The sequence below is a fragment of the Cuculus canorus genome, chromosome 2 (genome assembly GCF_017976375.1).
Source record: "Cuculus canorus isolate bCucCan1 chromosome 2, bCucCan1.pri, whole genome shotgun sequence".
NCBI lineage: Eukaryota > Metazoa > Chordata > Aves > Cuculiformes > Cuculidae > Cuculus > Cuculus canorus.
In genome coordinates, this window is record NC_071402.1 from 144565067 (window position 1) to 144578719 (window position 13653).

At 39.2% G+C, this 13653-nt stretch overlaps 1 protein-coding gene across 28 annotated transcripts in view; it reads left to right on the forward strand.

Annotated features, from left to right (window-relative positions):
- Nucleotides 1-13653, forward strand: part of SVIL (supervillin) — a 138269-nt gene that overhangs the window by 29620 nt on the left and 94996 nt on the right. For 8 of the 28 annotated variants that reach the window (XM_054057670.1, XM_054057661.1, XM_054057667.1 and 5 more), the window contains exon 1: nt 2588-2655. The exons of 2 other annotated variants lie outside the window; for them this stretch is intronic. In XM_054057670.1, coding sequence (XP_053913645.1) covers nt 2592-2655 — 64 coding nt within the window. In that variant the 5' untranslated portion in view covers nt 2588-2591. Of the gene's footprint in view, nt 1-2576; nt 2656-5282; nt 5724-13653 lie in introns of those variants that run through there. 18 more of the 28 variants (XM_054057657.1, XM_054057658.1, XM_054057663.1 and 15 more) reach the window with 6 other exon arrangements.

Below are 13653 nucleotides of genomic sequence, written 5' to 3' on the forward strand. Positions count from 1 at the left end.
TGAACACCTGTGCTACATTCTCCCTAACCTAGTGGGGGATTTCATCCTCTCCCTTCTGATGATAAAGGCAAAACCATTTATTTCTTATTTATTTTGTCAGATGTCAATAAGACTATTCCTCCCTGCTATGGTTTCAATTCAGCTACCTTTCTGAGCGCTTTGTAAGCTGAATTATTAAGGCTTGCAATGGTTTAAGAAATAATGCCATGCAACGCTGCAATCTCTTGCTGACACAGGATTTTGGAGTTGGGTTTTTTTTTTCTGTTTTGAGAACTTTTGCACTTTACTGCTACAGAACAGTAGTACTAGACTTCCTGCAAAAAACAAGCTTACGGGGAATGTCATCCTCTTGAAAGTGGTTTGCCTTTGTATGATGTATGATGATGCTTTTGTCGAAATGTGTGTGTTTGGTGTATTACCTGTTTTGCCCGGTGTTCTCTGGCAGTAGTACTCATGCTCAGTTTGCCTAAGGGTGGAAGTGTTAGTGTTGGATTAGCCTAGCAACTTGTGCAGGGAGTGAAGATCCTCATTTGTGCTTAAAAGCGTGCCAGCTCTTCACCTTCTGTCTTGGTGGTAATGACTGGTCTTTTGTAATTTTCTCCACAGGATTCCTCTCAGGCTTTAGTATTGCATTGCTTGAAGGTGTACTCAAAATTTTGATTCTTGTTGTCATGTTTTTTTGTTTTGTTTTTTTTTGAATGGTTTGTCTAGAGCACTGGGGATTTTTAGTAAAGGTGTTGCCAGGTGAAAAAAGAGTGGGATGGTGAGAGGCAAAAGCATCTTCCCTACTGCTGTATCTCTCATCAAATTGATAATTATTGGTAAGACAGGAAGCTATGCCGGGTATCACTCTCAGAAGTTTAACATGCATTTCTGTACATAGCTTGGACTGTTGCCAAATGTCCTTATTATTTGTTAAGGTCAACAAAAGAGCGCTTGGCTATTTGAGTTTTTTAAACTGTGGATGAAACCACTAATCCATTCAGTCTGACAGAATTTCTAACCCTGCATGCTTCTTTCTGTTGTAAGACTTCTGAGAAGCAGCCTGTCAGCTAGGGGTGTTTCTTACTAATTTCCATTCAGTGAAAGATTTCATGTTTGTTTCTAGGATCTGAATTACCCATGCCTCTTTCCAAAGCTTTTATAGCAGTACCTACTGACAGTGTCAGAAATTTTAATCTTTAGGAATATTTTGTTTCCCCTAAACTGTAATGACTCAAGATTGTTGGTGTAAAGCCATGCAAGGGAAGAGAAGGTAAAGAAATCTGCAAGTGATTATTGATTATACTGCTTTTGCCTATTTCTCTAAATTGTGGATTCTGACTTCACTGGTGGCTTTACAAACCACAGTGTTGGAGTCTTGCAACTGATACCTTTTCTAAAAACAGAGAAGGGGAGGGAGCACTGTTTATTTCAACAACCACAAGCAACACTTCCAAAATATACTTGTGGTTCTATCACAGAGTTGTGAATCTTAGATTATCTAGCAGTGACTAACATGGTGAGACAGTAGCCTAATACGTCCATGCTTTATTTAGAAAAGGTAGTTCTAATCAGAGACGAGACACACCACTGTTTCTTTCACTCTTTTCGTTGAATCTCTGTGTACAGATATCTTTGCACTGCAAGATACAGGAACTCAGCTTTCAGTTCATAAGGATTTTCCCGCTGTAAGTTCGTAAGGATTTTGCAGTACTGAAAGAAAAAAAGTCTCTTCCCCTCTTCCATTGTCTCTCCTTCCAAATGCACATTTTAGGCTGTCCTGTGGTTTGATCAAAGTTGACAAAGGGTTGTGATATCTCTTGATCAGGTGGATTATTTTTTTTCGTCCTTACTTTGTGGTGAGGTTTTTTAACCCTGTGTTGTCTCAGTGGAGTGGTGGTTCATGAGTAGATTGTAACAGCTTTCTGAGATCTTCAGGGAGAGCATAGACTATACCAGTTGCTACATTTGGAGAATGCTACAGGTTAAGGAAAAAAACCCCCTTTTTCTTCAGTCCAGAGTTTAACCTGTAGTCTTCTTCAGTAAGACAACAGTCTTTTAATGTTCTGCATATTTAAAAATAAAATGGAAGAGCAAATCCTCCCTGGGAAACGGGGAGATTCTCAATTTTGGGGGTATATGTAGTTTGCATTGAAGAAAAGCACAGGATTTGACACAAAACATACTGCCTTATTCCTGTGGGCAGACAGTGCAGCTGAACTGGGGATTACGAAATCTGTGTGACTGTCCTCCCTTGTTTGCCACCTTCTCATTGATTCAGAGCACAGGGAATTTTTTGGCCATATGGCAATAACACCAACTCTGTTATGCATCTGATAGTGAAAGAATGAATGGTTTGTTCTCCCAGAAAGACAAAAAGTGTAGATTTTTTTTTTGCCTTAAAGATAAATAAAAAAATCCTTTGAGTCATTTTAGGCTCTCATAGAAACTTGAATATGCTAAATGAATGTGGTTGCCTAGCTGAGCCAATAGGGATGGCCAGGCACAGCAACACTTTTATCCCACAAGAGGGAGGAGGGGTGAATGAGCTAGAAGATATAAGCTGAAACAAAGCCATGCTGTCCTTCTGAGTCATTCACATACACTGGATGGGTAAGGCTTCCTGCTTCCTGGGACTCAGAAGTGGGGTCATGATTCTAACAATGGATGCTGGTAAGTCACTTTTTCTTAAATTTAACTGTCTTTCTTCTTTTTCTGGGACATCTCTCCTTCCCCCCAACTGAAAAGAAGATATCTATAAACTGTGAAGCTGAATTGTTAAATAAGTACATCTTTACTTCTGACTTCTGTGTGCGCTTTACTGTGCGTCACACTGGCATTCTTTCTTGATTGTTTCTCATTGAAGTACATATCCTTTCTCGCAATGCAAGACCCTGATATGAAAAGTGCATCTGTTAATTCGTACTGCTCTCCTAGTTGGGAGAGGACTTGTGGTCTGAGAAGTGCACAGTGTCTCACTGTCTTTGATAACAGAGGTGGTAGTATCTGGGAGATATATGCCAGATCTTACGCTTTCTGTAAAGAGCCAGTGGTGAGCTAATCTATTGGCTGTGGCTTCCTCTGCTCTGTGTTTGCAGAAAATTTGTCTTGGGGAGAAAGAGAGAGAAACTACTGTGTTTCCTTGGTAGTCATTTCTGCTTTGTGTGTTTGTAGCCAAGGAAGTCTATGAAAAGAGAATACACAGTAATTTTTTGTTTTTAAATTAGGTGCAAAAGAGAAATCTTTAAAATAGTTCCCTGCGTGGCAGAGAAAACTAATGCAAACAGTAAGATGTAGAGTGGTTTCTATAAAAGAAGCGAGCAATCCCAGTGCTGCTCCTTGAGAGGGGGTGTGTTTGCATGTCATAACTCACATCCTTCAAATTCCTCAGTAATAAAAGACCTTGGATTTTAAATGGTTATGGACAGGGCATAAAGAACCAGTGATTGTGCTCTGGCAGCATGCTCATGGCTGCTGTTTCTCTTACCAGTTGCAAGCATGCCTGCTGCATTTTTAAAAGCTCTGTTGAACTTTAGTCAGCAGTTGGTTCAGCTACCTTTTTTCCTCCACAGTGCAGAAGCATAATGTGACAAGTTCTACAGGTGATGTTCAAAGTGTTAAACTTATTTGGGCAGATCTTGCTGGTCTGTTTTATCTTCTTGTCACATGTTCAGATTATTCCATGCTAATGAAAAGCTCACTGTCCCCACTGTACATCTGATTTGATTTAGGCATTTGCTAGGGCCTAAAGGGAAAACTCTCTATGCCTTCTTCCAGTTCTTTGACTTTTCCGAGGCTTGCAGAAGGTGGTCCAGCTGGGTTCTTCATGCGCAATTTGGAGGAAATAGCAAACCACTTTATTTAACCCACTGACACTTAATTGAAGTTTCTTTGTAATCATCTCTGTAGACAAGATTGAAGCCATTATCTCTTTGTGTTCAATGTATGTTATGTGTTTTGCAAATCAGTTAAAACTCAGGCCCCTTAAAACAAGAAAATTTAATGCAGGCTCAGAGAGAAGTAGAATGGCATATGGCTGACAATTTTCCAAGACATGGAGAAGGATGATTTTTGTATTTTGACCTTTTCATTATAGTTGTTTCTAAAGGAGCCAAATTTTAGACCCTTCTTAAAGCAGTTTGCATATGGGGAATTAGCAGTCCCCTTCTTTCCCTGTTTTTACAAGATGGTGTATGTCATACCCAGTATTATAGGAGGCAGTGGTCAGGATTTATGTGCTCCGAGGAGATATGGATCCAGGCTTTGCCCACAAGATACTTCTTCCCTTTTGAAGTACCAGAGTTCCTGTGCTGTGCTGGAGTAATTTATCTCTTTCTTTTGGAAAGACTATAGCGATGTTAACAATATGTGGTTTAAAAAGAACTCTTTTAATTTGTGTATACTTATTGTATTTGCGTTTTCTGGTTTCATTGCACTGCGAGTTGCACCATAAAAATAATGCTACTTACCTGTGCATCACTGGATCCAAACCAATATCTCTTTCCAGGACATTGTCACTGCACTAGTTCCTTGGGAACTGCTGTGTTCTAGTAGTCCTTGGGGTAATTTTCGAAGCTATGTTGACTTCTATAGTTAGTAAACATACATTTTGGAAGCTTCCTTAGGAATTCTTAAATCACAGTTCTCAGCTTCTTTGTGGAAAAATGGTTCTACCTACCTGAAAGGATGGTGCTCCATGAAGTGTATCTGCTTGGCTTTGACCACCTTTTAAAGCTGAACTTGCTGTTCACGGATATGTTTGCTTATTTCAAATTATAGGTCTGCATTACCTATAATGTAAGGACTGATGAATTTTTTAATGAGCATCAAATTCTTTACCTGTATTTTAACAGAACAGAAATTCTGTTTCTTAAGATGATTGTAAGAATGCTTGTCCAATTGTTTCCGTTTTTATTAAACGCATTTTGTTCTGCGTTTGTCTTTGCAGCTTTTAATTTCCCACAGGAGCAGGTCTAAAAATGTTAGGGATGGGGGTAATAAAAAGGAAAGCTGCAAGATCGAGTTGACGGTATAATTGGATTTGAAGCAGCTACAAGCTGGGACTGTTGCAACAGCTGATTTGATCCTTCTGAGTTTCAAGAGCTATTTATGGTAGATTAGCTGTATCAAAGCTCTACTGTTCCAACCATAAAAGGTTGGTCCTATGTAAAGTTGCCACACTGCATTTGGCTTAGTCCTCTGAGGCTGGAGAGCCTATAGCTTTTTATGTGGATAAATCCAGTGATGGATGAAAATACTAAAGGCAGATCAAGGAATAACAGAGTTGAGGACTTCAGATGGCAGCGAACTCTTAAAGGGAGATTTTCACTAAAAAAATTTCTGCTCTAATGTTTGGAACCAGCACTTGGACATAGCTCCAGCGTATTTACTGCATTTGGTGAATGCATGCTTTTAGGAAAGTGCTGTTCTAAATTTATCTGACTTATCTGAATCATCTTGACTGCACATGTACTTGCCAGCTTTGCATGTTGATATGTGGTAACTTTTGTGAAGTCGGGTTTCTGTTTTCTTAGCGGATGAGTGTTAGATCCTTTGGAAAGGAGTCTTAGCTGAAGTGAGAAACTTATCTAAAACAAGAATCATGAAATTCCTGGCTAAAGAGACCTTCAGGCATTATCAGCAATTATTTTAAGAAGACTTTGACTCCTGCTCTGCGTCTGTACCTTCTTTCTTATCCCTTGTGTATCGGCAGACAAGTGGATATTTTACAGGATCCTGAAGTAAGTAGCACCTCATTCAGAGTGCTTGCACGGAGTCGCTTGAGCCAGTTGTTTGAGAATATTTACAGCTTTGTCAGGTTGAAATGTGAGTGGGTTTATTCCAGCCTGTGCATGCCAGTCATTCAGCCTTCCTTAAGGCATTTTGTGTTTTTATTCTTGTGGTTTTGCTTAGAGGATGAGTTCATTCTGCTATGAATGGAAAGTCCTGTTGTGGGTGTTTTTTGTGTGAGGTGTCGCTTTTCTTTTTTGTTTTAATATGTTAACCTTAGCCACAGTACTACAAGGAGGTATATGGGCACTTCTATAGACCGAAAATTTTTTCAGTAGTAATTTTCTCTTGTGTTTAAGAAGTTCTGTAAACGTGTGAATACTGTTGCATTGGGAACTCTGTTGTGTTTTGAGGATCTGAATGTTCTAAAGAAAGCTTTCCATCCTCTTATTTTTAAACATCACCAGGACAGCACATGTGAAAATTACTGGTACTGCTTTACCTTTTAATAGCTTTAACAGCTATTAAAAGTGAGGAGCATAATGGACAGAAGAGTGTAAAGAGGAGGCTCCTTGCTTCAATGATGTTCCAGGTGTTGTATTTTAATCTTCAGAAACACAAAAATAGTGTCCTTGATGAGGAAATAAATTTTCAGTTTTTCAGTTTCCCTTTCAGGAACTAGCAGTTAAAGGCCATTTTTGGTTTTCTTTGGATTACAAATCTGTATTTCTCTGTCAAATGGATCTAGTATTTTTATTCTAAGCTGTATAAAACTGTGGATTAGCGTAGAGCATACCAGCAGAGACAGAACATGTCTGGAGAGTTACTGTTTAAAAACTACTTTATAAGTTTTGGGATGGGAATATTTTATTGGAACACCCTCTCCACACCCACATATTTAAACTTTCCTACACAGACCTTGTTAGATATACAATTAAATACTCGCCTGTCTCTGCATATTTTAAAGGCGATTGTATCCTTCTGCCTTCAGAGGCAGTGAGGTTTGAGAAGAAACTGCCCCATCGATATCCTTCAGACAACCTGTTAATTTTTGTCTTTGATTAACAGATGTGTACTTCAGTTTGATACCCAACTTTAAAATGTTTTTACATTGCTTGCAGTAAAGTTGGTATTTTTAATAAGCATCCTTTTTTATATGATCTGATTTTTTTTTTCTTGGCTACTTGCATTTTAGAAAGCAAGTTGATGTGGATTGCTCCACCATTTTAGTATGCGCTTTACGTTCCTATAAACCTGTTAGAAGATGCTAGTGCCTTACAAGCCTTAAGACAGATCAACAAGACATCAGGTATGGAAGGTAGATACCACAGAGCCTGCACAAGATCAGGAAGACAGAGTTGGAGCTCTTAACTTGGGTTTTAGGCCCAAATGTGTTAAGGGTGTAATGCAGGAGTTTGATTGATAAGAAGTAACAATATCAGCTCCTCTTGTGCAGCAGATAGTTAAACTTGTTGAAAAAGGTAAGCTTTCTTCCCTGCTGTCTCTGTTGAATTAGTCAATTTAAGTATTAATTCTCCCTCTCCTGATGATGTTTTGTCTTGATTGCATTGCTAAATTACATTCTTGGCAAAATATTCTGTTGGGAACGAGAATTTCGGATTTTTATGATCTTATTTAAAAGGATTGTAGCTTTGTACATTGCATTCCTTTGCTAAATTCTTTGTATTTGATAGTTTGTATGGGATAAAGGTAGTGAGGACATGTGAGCAATTTTAATCAAGCTGTGCCATTTTTACTTTTATACAGGGAAGAGAGATTGCACTGTATCTGTTACACAAAGCTTCCCAAAACTGTATAGTAGAGGAAAGTGAAACGATAGATTGCATTTCTTCACAGTGAGTCAGGGTACACTCAGAGATGATGGAGTTGAGCCCTTTGCAACCAAGACATTTCCAGACAGGTTGGAGGAGTCATTTGCCTGTTTTCTGTGTGGAAAGGGTTGGTGTGTTACCCTGCATACATCACAACACATGTTGAGCTGAGATTTCTCTCTTGTTTAGATTTATGTTGATGAAGTGGTTTGAAAACTTTATAAAGACTCAGTGCATTTGTTTATGCAAAAAATTATTACGAATGTATAGAATTTGTGGTTTGTGGGTTTAGGTTTTTTTTAAATACAACATTGTCATTTTCCTTGCTCAGAACTTGTTCACAAGGTCTTTTCTATGAAGCCTTTCACGTAATGAACATGGGTGGAAATTGCACAAGCTTATTTAATTCAAATGTCCATTGTTTAAGTTCCTATTTGCTCCCCAATGTTGTGTGATATGCTTGGCAATTTCACTAAAATTTTGAAGGGGCGAAAGCTCTGCAACAATTTGCAGTAACAGAGTGACTGAGATTATTCACTTTGCAGTCATTGGGGTTCGCAGTGTGTTTTCTTGCTGAATGCATAGGCTTCTGTTTCTGTGTGGGGAAGCCTCCATTTGGCGTAATGGAGGGGAATAGTGAGCTCTCAAAGGAAGCAATGTGCGCAATGTTTGCACCTTATTTATTCACTGTTTTTGCTCTTTTCCCAACTAGGCACTTTAGAGTTAACAGACACGTTGGAAGGTCGTGATTTTTAATAAGCAAAACATGTCCTAGTTGGAATCTGCCTTAAGCAGATAAGAATGCATTGGGTAACTGGTGATAAAAGTGCTTCTGATGTCACTTACTCACATGGTGGTTTGTTGAAGGGAGTCTTTCAGTAGAGAGGGCACAGCAATTATGCATTAAGTCTTTGCTGATTTATTTGGATTTAGTTGATGGGATGGTCTTTCTTTGCTTTAATGATGACAGTTTTCAAAGTTAAAAAAAAAATAAGCTGTAAAGTCAGATTTCAAAGGCCCAGATTAAAATTCAGGTTTTCAGGCATGTCTCCAGGTTTACAAAAAAAAATCATGACGAATGTAAACATGAAGCATTTTCTGTTTTAATAACTAAGACCAGATCTGTTTCTAAAACAACTTAAGGCCTCATCAGACTATTACGCAGGAAGTGTGATTTGCCTGCAGAACAAAGCTGTTTGACACTGAAAGCTGCCATGCTGTTACTAGTGGTCTGTTACAAAGGCACTGCATTCAGGAGTTAGTCAAGAGGTTGTGTGCCAAAGTACCTTGACAAGTTAATAATAATTCCATGGAGTTAATGACTGCCAAATGTGCTCCTCATGGCTTATACCTGTAATAATCTTGGCAGCCAGCGAAGACCTGCAGGTTTTTATTCTTGCTCTGTCACATCAGCTTTAGATTTAGACAAAATCACTGTCTATTCCCTAAAATAAAACAAAGTTAGGACTGTCCCCTTCTATCTCACTGCGGAAGGAGGGATGAGTGTGAATTAATGATTCAAAACATTAAAAAACCAAATGACCTAGGGCATATGCAAGTCATATGTGCATCGCATGCGACTTTTTCAATCTTTCTGACAAGAAGCCCAGTTAAGTCTCAGGCAGCTAGAATAACCCTTTAACTCTTACAAACAGTTGGGGCAATTATTTTTTAATAGCATGAAGAATGGACAGTATTTCAATGTCATTTTCCATTAAGTGCCAACTGGCCCCCAAAACAAGGTGTTATCCTGCTACAAGCAAAATTTCAGGCAGCTGTTGGCACTCCAGCAGTGACTAGGGGGTGGTAATGCTAACCCTGTAGCCACAAGTTAGGGCTGGGATCTGAGCGCTCTAGGTTCACTTGGCTTTGGTGTCAGTCATCACAACACCTGCCTGCCCTCAGTTTCCAATAAAAAAAACTTGCCTGATTTGTTAACACAGGCAAACAGAGCTGAACAACTGGGGCAGTTGTTGCTCCAGCAGCATTGGATTTCACTTTTTCTTTCTCTTAATTGTGAAGACAAGTAGCTATTTTTTGCAGTAAGTAAAGCTAACCTTGAAAGTTATATTTCTTACTGTAGTCAAACCATCCAGAGCATGTAACTCATTTGAAAGAAACTGACTCAAGGATTCAATCTTGGTAATTCTAAGGAACATGATGAACTCTTGAAGTTGAGGGAGATGAAGTTTTCTGCATGCCTTAAAAGCCGTAACTGGAGTTAGCAATATACTAAAACTACTTCAAACAAAAAACATATGCCAGCTTTCTGAGTTGCACTCAGTGAAACCTGTGTGAGTTGTACAAGCTGACTTGGAAAACATAGCTCAACCCCCATCCTTTCATTCCGATTGAATAGTAAGGGTCATCTTTGGAAGCAAGGAATCTTTATGTTCATAGCTGAAGATTGTGTTCCAGAATAGGAAACTTGATTTTATAACTGTAAAATGAACTCAAGTCTTTAAAAGCTACCTTACAGTGACAAGTTTAAATACCAAATTCTCAGGATAATGTTTCTCATATTGTCTTACTTCCATTTCTTATTAAATTATCAGTGGGAAAACATTATTAGAGAAAATCTAAATCTTATAAAATAGCACAGAATACATTTTGGTTATAGAGCTCTATACACTAAAATATTCTGTTTAGCAGTATACAGATATCTAAAGGTATTCTACAAATGTAATTACAGCACATGCAATTTCAATATTGTCAAAATGCATTTGTCAGCTTATATGTGCAAATATTTGAGTTATGGATATTTTAACTATTGCTTTGTTAGTATCTTGGGCAGGGCAAGTCCTGCCTCTCAGCCATTTAAAACTGAACTGAGCATTTAACACAAAAATGTTCCTGCACCTCTGCAGAAATCAAGAACATTGCTCTTTAGTCAACGTTAACCAACTGTACCATTAGAAATTTTTTTCTGGTCAGTTCTGCTTATAAAGCAATCATCTAGATTTGTGCTACAACTGATTACAGTTATTTTGTACTTGAAACACTAATGGATCAAAAAACCTCTGGAAGAAATGACTCTGCAAAAACTGTTTTTGGTATGTGGGCAACATTGATATTTTCTTCCTTGTTGAAATTTCTAGAAAGGATAAAGGTCTTCTGACTTATTCAGAGCAAGAAAGACTAACACGAACACAGATACAGGTAAGGTCATTTAATTTTATGAGATGCCGTGTAAATATATCCTTGACATCTCCTAAGGATTTTGGAGGAGCATGGATCAGGCAGTCTTAAGGTTACATATGTATGTGTACGTGTGTCTGTAAAAGGCAAACAGACTTACACAAGTGTCTACCACAAGTGTCTCTGCCACTTTCAGCAGATGAGAGTCATGCAGCGAAGAGCCAGGCAAGCTGACAGTGGTGGTGCCAAGAGGATTGGCATTTACATATCTACACCAAGTCTTCATCTAGCCACTGATTGCCATGTAACCTGTCCAGGTGGAGATATTGAAGATGGAATATTTAAGCTGTAAAAAGAAATTATTAGGTTAGGCTCTTTTGAAAGAGTAGCAAAGAACTGGTTGTCTTGAAGTGTCTTGGAGCTGTATCTTGGAGCTCAGAAGAACAGATTTGATGATCATATGTAGCATATTGTGCCAGATAAGAAAGGTAAGTGTTCCGCTTAGAGGAACTCTGGTAAATTAGAGTTGTAAAGTTAAAAACGATCCTTTATGTTGCAAATGGTTGGTATTTCTCTTCTGACCAGAGGCTGGAAGCCTTTGGTGATCAGTCATCAGATGAAGTCATAACCCTTTATGTGTAAGGGTTCTGTTTAGGTGGGCACAAGAAAAATGATCCATCCTGGCACTTATTCAGAGTCATAAAGGCTTAGATTTTCCAGTGTTAATCATGTTTCTGGCTATTTGGATTATGTATATTTGCTGGCTATAGGGATTTGTAATGATTGAGTCAAAGGAGAAAACATAGCATCAACACGCTTCGGTCCAACATTTTGTTCTCTGAGCTAGTAATGTATGTCAGATGTAATAACTAGAAGGATTTATAGCAATTACTAATTGCAGAAAAAACATGAAGTCATCGATAAGGCTTTGTGTTCCTCATCATTGCACTGCTTTAAACAAGGGAGGCCATGAGCATCCTTGCTATTCACTTACTTGTAGGCCAGTGTCTTGAAGTGGGTTCAGGTTTCAGGCTGGTGAGTTTTGAATTGAGGTCTCCTTGTTTCTTTTGGAAATGCCTAGGCAATTCCAACACCGTTTGCAACACATTCTTTCCTACTGCTGTCAGGAATGATGGCTGTTGTCCACCTATGTTAGACACTCACGCACACCTACTTGGTTATGTTCCTGCAGATGGTTAAGGATAGGGATAACAAATTTGTTCTTCTGACTGCTTTAGGCAGCTGATGGTTTGGATTGGCAGACGGGAATAGTGGAGGTGGCGACCTTTCCTTAAAATACTAGTTTAGGGATTCCTCCCACTCACCTTCCCATTCTACTTTGCTCCTGAATCATTGTCTCTATGTGCATCAGTTGGCTATGTGGCTACATTGATCAGGGAACTGCTCTGAAAACTTTTTTCTCCTTTCTAGCCCCATGAGTTCCCTAGTCCTGCCTACTATGGTTATGCCAGTGCAAGTACTGGTTCAGTGAGGCTGGGAAGAATCAGGGTTAGAAAAGAGCTCTTCAGTGTGGGAGTGAGAATGAAGTACAGGTAAGTAGGGAACACTGTGTTGACTCTGATTAGGTGGCAGGAAAAGCCATGAGCATTATGACCTGTGAGGTACCTCAGTGCTTTGCATTGTTTTCACTGTGTCAGGTGGACCGCCAGCATCTAAGTGCTTGCAACTCAAAGTCTGTCCTACTGTGTTCACAGTAGCCTCAGTTTGCTTGATTTAAAGGCTTAAACAGACCGTGGAAAGGCAGGTAGGGCAATGTGTTGTGCGAGTGTTGTGCTAATATTCTTATGCCAAACAGAACTTCTCTCTTATTTTAAGACATCATATTGATTTGGACCAAGCTGCCTGCTGTTTCTCCTAGCCCAGTGCTGAAAAACTGGCCGGTTATCTGCTTGCCTTTGCACCACATGAAGAGGTTCTGAAAGAGCATCATGGGGACTTAAATCTGAACAGTTTTCCACTTAAAATTAGTTCTGCACCATTCACTTGAGATTTAAGTAATATATACTGCCTATGCTGGGTTGTTTGGACTTAAGTAAAAATGGGTGTAAGTAAAGGTAGGGCGTAGTTTTGAAGTGCAGCTATGAAAGACTTAAGTTTGATAACTTGGCAGGTCGACTGGCAGCTTGATTGAAGCCAGGACAGAAGTACCTAGTTTCTAGTGAGACATTACAGGGATGAGTATTTCTGAATGAAACCAAGGGCCAGTAATTGAGTAGACTTTTGAGTGACATGCAGTTGCCTATGATGATGTGAGACTGAATGAAGACAATGAAATGTCATGACAACACAACTCTGTGGAAGTTAATTATCAGGAAAAAAGTGACTACACGCACATTTTTCTTGGCAGGCACTTGAGATAAATCAGAATCTATTAAGCTTAGTTGCCCTGGCTTGTCTTCCTGGCATTGCAAGTAGCCTTGCACAGGAGGCCATTTGCATCCCTATGCAAGACTTTGGACAGACAGAGGAAGAGAAGAGAGAAAGCAGGAGTTGAGAGAGATCAAGGATATTAGGGACCAGGCTTTGAGACTGAAGCCTAGAGCTGGTTTCAAGGAGAACCAAGGGAAGTATTTAGAGAAGAGCTCTCTCATGCATTTGTTTTTACTGTCTTGATTGGATAAATGGGCTAGTTTAAACAGGATCTCCAGGTCACCTCTCTGCTGGGAACAGACAAGGTTGATATGCTGGGATAATAGCCTCAGATTTAATCTGCGTATTGCATCATGGGATTACACCCTAGGAGGTGTAAAGGACTCATTCCCAACATGACTTCACTTACATCTTGTGTACCCTGACAATGCCTCGTTCTGTACCTTTGGGACATTTTACTTCTGTTCATATCTTGAATTCAGTGGCTGTGAAAAGCAACCTGCTGCTTGACCTCAAAAGTGTAACAAATGTTTGGGATTGAAAAAGAACTCTGGATTGATTAACACTTACGAATTGCTTC